Source organism: Astatotilapia calliptera, chromosome 2 (assembly GCF_964374335.1).
Source record: "Astatotilapia calliptera chromosome 2, fAstCal68.1, whole genome shotgun sequence".
Classification (NCBI taxonomy): domain Eukaryota; kingdom Metazoa; phylum Chordata; class Actinopteri; order Cichliformes; family Cichlidae; genus Astatotilapia; species Astatotilapia calliptera.
The window spans coordinates 29836555-29845829 of record NC_137423.1 but is presented as its reverse complement, the minus strand read 5'-3'; the positions used below and the strand labels follow the sequence as shown (position 1 = coordinate 29845829).

At 40.3% G+C, this 9275-nt stretch overlaps 1 protein-coding gene across 1 annotated transcript; it reads right to left on the bottom strand.

The window, feature by feature from the left end:
* Positions 1–97: 97 nt before the first annotated feature.
* Positions 98–8142, bottom strand: LOC113029448 (neuronal acetylcholine receptor subunit alpha-9-II). The gene is made up of 6 exons (XM_080308823.1): positions 8103–8142; positions 7657–7826; positions 5741–5895; positions 5306–5486; positions 4606–4957; positions 98–4035 (listed from the first exon to the last, which is right to left on the bottom strand). The coding sequence occupies exons 1-6, from the start codon at positions 8140–8142 to the stop codon at positions 3263–3265; spliced, it is 1671 nt and encodes a 556-aa protein (XP_080164949.1). The 3' UTR covers positions 98–3262.
* Positions 8143–9275: the final 1133 nt, after the last annotated feature.

The following is a 9275-nucleotide window of genomic DNA, read 5'->3' as shown; positions in this document are numbered from 1 at the left end:
ATATTTGCAATATATAAAGAAATAATGAAGACTTTGGCACAGTACTGTTTATCGTATGCCAAATAAATGCAGGTTATTTGTAACAAACACACTCAAATTTTATTGGTTTATTTATTTATTTGTTTTACATTAGAATGGTAAATCTGCGCTTGACATTTTTATCTACTGTGACCATTAAAGTTTTGGATCTCTCCATTTAATTTAAATAGGCCACCTACAAGGGTGCCAGACAGATTCTGTCTTGAAGGATTTGTATAGTATTCTGTATTTTGACAAAAATGAACAGCTGACAATGCCCCAAAAATGCACCAGATGGGTCACAAGTAACATGTCAGCATTGTCTACATTCAACTGATCGCTTTCTCTGCACTCCGGTTCAAACACTGTGGCCAAAGGTCATGAACATCCATCAGAGATCGTCAGCCTCAGCCTCCCTCCCTGCCCATTCATTTGTCATCCAGGGAGCTGTCTATACTTCAAAGAAGACAGGAGTCTACACCATTCATTTTTATAGCTCTGACAATAACCAAGAGGACCATTGTATTTAAATGCAATGACAGAATCCATTTTTTTCTATGACACACTAAATCTGACTCTACTGAGAGCACGTCCAAGTTTACAACACCTCACAATTATTAAACATTTTAAGAGACATTACTGTAATTTACCCAGAACAGATCCTCCCTGCTACACACAAATACAATAAATAAAAGTATCCTCCTTTTTTTTTCCAAAAGTCGCCCATACAGGATGTAAACTGCTAATTGTATTTGTGGGGTATTTGGTCTTTTGTAATTCCTTTGATGTAAACGATGAATTTACATCAAAGATTAATGATTAACATTTATTATATGTCATTACTGAGCCCTGTGATAAGACTAATGACCGGTACAGGGTGTACCCTGCCTCTCACTCTGTGACAGGCTTCAGCTCCCTCCTCAACTCTGAAATGGATAAGTAAAAGAAAATCGATGGATGGATGGATTTATGTGTGTAATTTGTGTAAAGCTCTATTAAACAGAAATGGTGCAGTCTTTAAAATGCATTAGATGCATAAAGGCTTTTGTAAAGTGTCTCAAAGTAGTACAAAATGCCATGAAAGCAGTTACTTTTCACTGGTGAAATAACCGTATCACAGTGATCCTTATTTTTGTATTTCTGTTGTTTTGTACAAAACAACCTAAAGATAAATAATGCTTTCAAGTGAAATTGTGCCAGGCTCTTGGTAATTTCCCAAGCATTGTTTCCCAGAGTGCCTGAGCTTCTGAGCCTGCCCAGATTACATGGTTCACCTCTCTCTCCGCTTCACCATGACAATCACTTTGGAGAGGTGGAGGGAAAAAACACAACACTATCTCACCATCTCCATCAAATTCTGTCAAACAGAGCCCACAGAACAATCAAAAGTTATGCCACCTACTGCTAAAACCTTTTTACTTAGAAAATTAATTTAATTATTAGCCTCCAGGTCAATTAAAATTAATGAACTGGTTACAGAATGGAAGTGAGTGAGACACAGAGCTATAGCCACTTGCCATACTCTACCCCAGAGTACCAGAGGAATGAATACTCTCCAAATATTTTTTGCCTCCTCTCAGTAGTGAAGTTATGTGAGCGGGTCTCTGTAGAAGATGAAAAATGAGTGGGGATGCTTCTGAGCTGCAGATCTTGTACACTTCTGTTGCCACATGCAGCTTCAAACAGTAAGCTTTGGGGCATCCACCACCACTACAATGGTATGCGGGAAGTGAGCGCCCTCTACTGTGAGCTTAAGGTAATGTGAAATTAAAGAATACGACTCATTTTTCTTCATATTTGCAGCTCTTAGCAGGAATAATGAAAACTTATGAGAATGCATACGAAGAAGAAGCAGCCATCATTTACACGCCTAAATAAGTATATCACAGTGTAATTTTACTAAAGTGCAAGTTTATTTCAAAGTGTTGGCCCAAGGCTCTAATGTTGTCCAAAGTTATTAAAACATATCAGTGGGCATTCATTGTGCCAGTTGACATAATGCATCGCTGCATTCAGCTTGAGTGTTGTAGTGTGTATTTTAATTTCATCCCTGAACTGAAACAAACTAGGACATTTATAAAGTAAACTGAGATAGACCAGTTATTGCTTTGAGGAAGTATTAAACTATAGAATTGCCATAATACGTCTTCTATTTATTATGGTGAGAACTCTGGGAGACTATTTCCATGTAAAATGTAGTATGAGTAACTGTATTGTTCAGCAAAAATGCAAATAATTTCAATTATACAAGGCTCAGAAAATGAATACAATTATTTGCATTCAACCTCTTATTGATTGCTTTTCATTTTTCCTGCATTCCTTTTGCCCTAACCTCTTTTATTTCTTCCTTTTCTACTTGGCTTTCCAGTGTTCAGGCATGCACACACACACAAACACATTCACTTGACTTTCAAAGTTAAAGGGATGGGCCTTCGGGAGAACGGGGGTGTCAGAGTGCGCACATTGTGTTACATAATTGATGCTCCATATTACCTTACATCCTGACGGCCCTGGCTGTGCTACAAACAAAGCTTGCTCATTAACTATTCACTGGATGATTTTGAACAGAAAAATGATTCTGCCGATCAGGAGCTAGCACTGGCGCTGCGTCTCTCGGCCCCAGGCGTCTGATTACACAGTTGTGAATAAGACATGTGCTGTCTCCACCGGTCATATTTTAACTTGACAGCTGATCCCCTCAAATGTATTCAATGGTCAAATGATGAAGTACTCCTACATCAAAGGTATGATTGATGGAGGCTGTAGCGAGCTACACATTGAGATGCTATAGACTGTATAGCTGACAAAGTAGTAAAATCGAATGTATTAACGAGATGAAGTAAACTGAAAGCAATGAGTTATGAACTGTGGTTTCAATAGATCTGTTATTTGGCATTGCCTGCACATACTGAATGTGTCATGATCTGGCTTATTTTGTTGCGTTTTAGATCAACAACAAAAAACTTATATCACTATGTACAGTACATGAAATCATTATGTGTTGAAGACATAATAGGTTAAACATATTTTTAAAGGTAAGGAATGCAGAGTGGCTTGAATGCGTGTGGACAAAACAATGAATGACAGCTGAAATTTGTTTTTTCGATGATTAATAAAGAAAAGCTGGAAAGTTCACATATGTTTGATTGTCCCATTTGTTTAGAAAAAAAGGGAAAATAGTCCCAATTGACCTTCTGTATAAATATGCAAATTTTAAAAAAAAATCTGTAGAACCACAGTTTGGTCATGGTGCCTTACCGATGATGAGGATGCTCATGAGGAAAACCATGATAAAGAAAATCCACATGAAGAATCTGTCCATGACCTTAGCTATCTTTTTCCATTCTGCCCCCTTGGCGCACGTGGCTCTCTGCTCTCTAAAACAGTTTGCTATGTACTCAACATTGCGCACTAGCTTAGTGTCCATACCAGCGAAGCCACTGCCATGGGTGCAGAAGACACAGGGGCCAAAGGTTACAGTGGGACCCTGAGGTAGAGGCTTTTTATCCTCAGGGCAGCAGGGAATCTTCTGGTCCTCAGAACAATACAGCACCTTATGGTCTTCTTTATAGTAGTCGTTTATCTGAATTTTACCATTAGAGCTTTCATACTTTCCGGGTTCAAAAGTAGATATGTGGGCGCTCTCATCTCTGGTGATGTGGTGCTGAACTCTTGGATATTGCTCCAGCTTGGAGCTCTGGGATCTGGGATACTTGTCGCTATGCCGGTCCTCTCGGCTACTTTGCCTACCAGGTTTACCATTTGAATGAATGTGAGTGTTGAACTGCTGGTGACGGACTTCATCCTGGGTGGAGCGAGAAGACGAAGACGAGGCAGAGGCACAGTTCTCACCCACTTCATAAACAAAACAAATCTTTGACATGTAGTCAATGATGAGGACTTTTGCCCAGTGTGGAACTGGTTTGGCCTCCACACCACAGAAGTGAATGTTCATGATGAAGATGGTGAGAGATGTGGAGGCTGTGACCATTGTCATAGTGGCGATATAGTACTTCCCTGTGTAACAGGAAGGAACAAAAAACAGATGGAAGACAAGTCCATGACCATTAACACACTGTAGGTACTAGAAGGTGGCCCGACATCATTATTAAACCCTATGGATTAGCATTGGGATGTCACTCAAGTTCATATGCATATGAAAGCAGACGAGCAAATACTTTTTGTTCACATTTTAAAATTTCCAACTCCAGGTCAGATTATAGGGTGTGCTATAAATATTTGGACATGTTCGTCCTGTAACATATGGAATGTCATCTTCTCCAGCATGTACACCTGCCTCTCATTCAGTGTCTGCCCCTGTGACCCTTAAAGGTGTAACCTTGTGCTATGCTACATTGCTACATAGATAAATATGGCCCAAGTTTTAACAGTAAAATTCCTAAGGGTACCTTTAATTTGAAAACTAAAAACATACCAATGCATCACTAGATCATAGGTCATTTTTGGACCATGCATGCCTGTACGATTTCTGGTATATTTTTTTTAATAATAGAGTGACAGAAACATAAACCATGCAACAAAAACAAGTTATTAAATATATTTCTAAAAAAAACAAAACCTTCTTACCTATCAAAGGCACACTTTCTGAGGGCGGCATGCTCTCAGCCACCATGAGCTGGAACACCGTTAAAGCTAGAAGAACTGTCACCCCCAGGGAAACCTTTTCCCCAGAGTCTGCAGGCAGATAGAAGCCCAGAGGGGCCAAGAAGGAGATGAGGAAGCAGGGGAGGAGGAGGTTGAAGATGTAAAAGGAGGAGCGACGCTGCAGGAGTACTGTATAGGTGATGTCTGGATACGGGTCAGAGCAACAACCATACATTATGACATTCTTGGTGGCCGGCATTCCACGGCACTCCCACTCAACATTTTCCACAAAGTCTGACAGGTCACCGCTGTCCATGCCCATAATGATGTCTACCTGGAAATAGAGGGGAGGGACACATTTACTGAGAAAAACGTTATGTGTACGTATACACAGATGTATGATGACAAATACAATGAGCAATGTGTACCTGATCTACATGTCAAAAAGGTCAATCTCAGTTACTCTCTGATCTAACACAGAGGCCAGAGTCACAGCAAGAGCTGGGTCTTGTGTTATTTAACCATTTTAAGTGGCCTGGTAAATTTAGGTGACCCAGATTGCCACTATCCTGAAAGGAAATGTAAGCTACACAGACTCAATATGGGTTTATCCTCCACAGCATGTTGTTCCATCTACATTTTGTTAAACAAGGTATGGTAGATGGGCAGTATTTCTCCAGACCTGGTTGCCATTGTAAGTCCAGGAACCAAAGGTGAGGTTACACTCCTGGCTGTCAAAGGGGAAGTAGGAGACGTCCACCACGCAGGAGCTTTTGGTGATGGCAGGAGCATCCCAGGTTATCTCCCCATTGTAGCGCAGCCTCACGTTGGTGTCCATGGGCCCAGAGAAATCATCATCAGCTCTAGAGGAGGAAAACAAGTTGAGACTAACTGGCAAGTCATGTGTGTGATTTGGTTAAACAGTGGTCAGATTCAGCGTCTTCTGTTGCTAATTGCTAGTATTTATAATCTCACAAGTAGTCTTTAAAGATAACCATGTAGTCTTTAAACATTGTGAATAAACGTTATATTGAATTATAATATAAGAGACATTAATGGCAGCAAGAAGATTTGTCCACATTCTGCATTCCTGGAAAATTCATCTATGTGAGCATACTTATTATACAGGACGAGGTCAGGCCTCCACACCAGGCTGCTAGGGATGTGGATCACATCCAGTCCATCATAATCCTCCTTATTCCACTTCAGGTAAGCGTCATGCCACGTCTGCCTAATCCACAGGTAGGCAATCAGCACCTGGTTCCTTTCATCCTACGGTCACAGTCATACTAGTCACAAAAAAGGACCTGCAAATGTATGCAAACACAAACTAGCATGCAACCGTTTTGGTGCCTCTGGGAGAATTTGTTTTTGATTACTTTAAGTGTGAAGATATTAAAAAAAACACACACACACACACACAATGATCCCTGCAGCTCATAATGCTAAATTAAATGTTATTGCACTGATCATTTCAATTTATAATTTATACTACATGAAAATAATAAGAAACTGACAGAAAAAAGAGGAACTGTGGTATTTGCCTCATTGACGTATATCACACCTTGCAGAAACTTTATTGCCAGCTTCTTCATTTAGAAATTCTCTATTATAGTTCCACATTGCTTAGAGCTCTGGGATATTTTTAGACCATGTGACATAGTGCATGCTTGCAATCTGCAAGAATGACATGACCACTGATGGTCATGTCATGGCAGTTGTGAAAAACACCAGCTACAGCTTGTTTTTCCTTTAGTAGTTTGTGGTGAGTTTTGAGGCCTGTTTATGGTTACCGTCCTCTGACAGGATATGGCCTTATTTTAGTTTTATATTTTTGACTCTTGCAGCGTGTGCATATTGCTGTCATATAACCCAAAGCCTAACATTAAATACTTCCTCTATTTTTCCACCAAAGATACCTTTGATAACTTTGAATTTCTCTCAGCATCTTCACTCGGATGCTTAGAAGAACTAATTGTTGATGAGTGGTTACAGTTACCAGTTAACACTAGACTCCCAATGTCAAATCCACAACTGCTAAAAACGTTTAAGGTCTATAAGAGGTTATGAATTTCTGCACATGCCTCAGTTACTGTGTCTTATAACTGTATATCTACACACAACAGACAGTAAGAAAAAAATCCCTCTTGATCTTCTCGGTTCACTGCTCATCAACACCAGGTGGACAAACACAAAGCCTCACAGTGGCTGAAATCCAGACCCGTCTGTCAATATCAGGTGGATGAGCACAGTACAGGAGGTTGGGGGAACACATAACCGCTTTGGTAACAGGACACTCCAGGGTGCACACACACTCATTTGCTGTCTGGCTCGCATCCGTTTCTTCCAAAGTATGACAGAGTGACGACAACAAATGCCCAGATATTATATGGAAACATTACATTCAGCAGCTGGTTTTGTGTCTTCAACTACGCACGCCCAAACCCACACTCACTCCACAGTGAATTAGCAATTCACTGTGGAGTGAGTGACGCAGCACTGAACCCAAACGGGAACCTGACCCAGCCGTGTAAGCCACCAGCCGGTCGATTTGTACAATAGGAGGTCATGGACAACGTTAAGAATAAAAGGTCTGTTCACCTCCATGTTTTCCTTCATGCTGGGCTCAGTGTCAAGTTAAAAAACTCAGTTCTTCGCATTTGCATGTTTTCTGCTAAATCGATGTCAGTTTTACTGCAGTGTGGCTAATGTATTGGCCAATACATTATATGCCAACTATTGACTGCACAGTAATGCTGTAAGCAGAACACGCTATTCGTGATTACCACATATTATTCAACATACATAAATCAGATGCTGATGCCCCGTTTGTGTGCATAAATCACCTTAACCGCTAAAACAGAAAGTGTATTTTTACGTTTCTGCAGCTAGACTATTTAAAAGAAATGCTATGACTCTCAGTGAGGTGTTTAATTTTAGTCGTGGACATAATTAACCTCTTCCATTTATAACTCGCCTTTAACCAGAATGCGTCGCACACGAACCAAGACTTGCTGATGAGAGAGCACGCACCATGTCTTTGATTTGAGAGAGGGTGACCTGCAGGGTGACGTTGAGGGCTCTGTCTGTGTCATCCACAGGCCGCAGGGCACTGGAGTAGTTCTCCATCAAATCATTCAGGAGTTTCTGGGCATAGTGACCCTGAGCAGAGTGAATCACTGAGAGGAGACACAAGTGGTCATCTGTCAACATGCAGGAGGTTAAATTAGCTCCTTCTAGTCACAAATGATTGGTTTACTTTTTCTTGCCATTTGTTAAAACAATACATTTTAAGGCCACATGAAGAAAATATTTTAAACTATTATAGGTGGTAAAAGTGCAAGCATTTGTGACTTTATACAGTTATGAAAAATAATGTAAACCTGAGTTAAATGATATAATCTAGTCTAATGAATTAAAAGCAAAATGGAGAGGTCTCTTTTTTTCCCCAAAGGAAGACAGGCTTAAGTTTGACTCACCTTTGGGAAGCAGCATCACCAGAAAGATTATTGGGAACATTGCTAGCAAGCCTCTTGGTAACTAATAACTCCAAAGAAGAAATTAAAGGTGGCCTCGACAAGTTATCTAACAGTTCTTGGTTTCATTCCTCAAGATCTACATGATGAGCATTCAACCCCAGTTGAACTCAGATGCAGATAGCAGCGAGCTGTTTCCTCTGGCCGTCTTTGCTGTAAGGCCAGCTCCTAATGTTTGGCAGGGGAGGCAGCATGTCTGCTGACTGAGACACGGAATAAAACTCCAGCTATCACATAGCAGCAGCAGATCAAGAGAAACAGGATGCCCACGAATCATCGCCTCGCCACACAAGGGGCTATTCGCCTGTGAAGTCAGGTGGGGTACTGGTCTGCTCCTGCAACATGCTGCTGTTATGTCAACGGAGGAAAGATGGGAATTTGAAATTCAGGGGATTGTAAATCTATCATTCAATCAAGCAAAGTACAGATTGGCAGCAAATCATTGAAATTAATGAAAGGCATAATGAAAAAGTGAGAAGTAGCATTTTTTCAACTGGAATCGACTTCATAAAAAATGAACATTTCATATCAGCTAAAGTAGAACCTAAAGTAGCAGGTTTTGTAAGGCCCAGGCTTTTAAATAGGAAAGGCATACTCATTTTAATTTAAACAATTATTTACAATACAAATATAAAAATACATTTTTCATCATTAATTAGAGAAAAATATGTATGTTTATTATAACACTCCTGAAATGCTTGTGATTGGGGTGCTGTTAGTGTGCATCTATTCCCCACAATTAACAAAGTGTCACCTTTCACTTTACAGCTGAGGGATTTCCTTTAGCTTCATATATCACACTGGTAATGTCTTATTGGAATTTGATGCAATATGGCCCTTTTCCAGAAAGATGGCAGCCACACAAAGCACAGCACAGGGCTTTTATACACCACGAAAAGAAACCCCTGCAGTTTCTGCTGAAAGTACATGCTCACAGTGGAAACACTACTCTTAACTCGCTGAAACGCCGCGTCAGGATGTTAAAAGCTGTGCGCTTTAGTTTTGCCATGATAAAATATTTAATAAGGCCTTTTGCTTCCCATGCACCTGAATATTACACCGATCATCATCTATGGCAGAACGACTGACAGAAAGTGACGCAGCTGCGGTGAAATC

Excerpts from the sequence above, each read along its gene's own strand:
- LOC113029448 (XM_080308823.1), bottom strand. The coding sequence starts at position 8,142 with ATGTTCCCAATAATCTTTCTGGTGATGCTGCTTCCCAAAG. Across the intron at positions 5,487-5,740 it reads GACCTCGTCCTGTATAATAA|AGCTGATGATGATTTCTCTG; the intron begins GTATGCTCACAT and ends TTCCTCCTCTAG. Across the intron at positions 4,036-4,605 it reads AGAAAGTGTGCCTTTGATAG|GGAAGTACTATATCGCCACT; the intron begins GTAAGAAGGTTT and ends CCTGTTACACAG.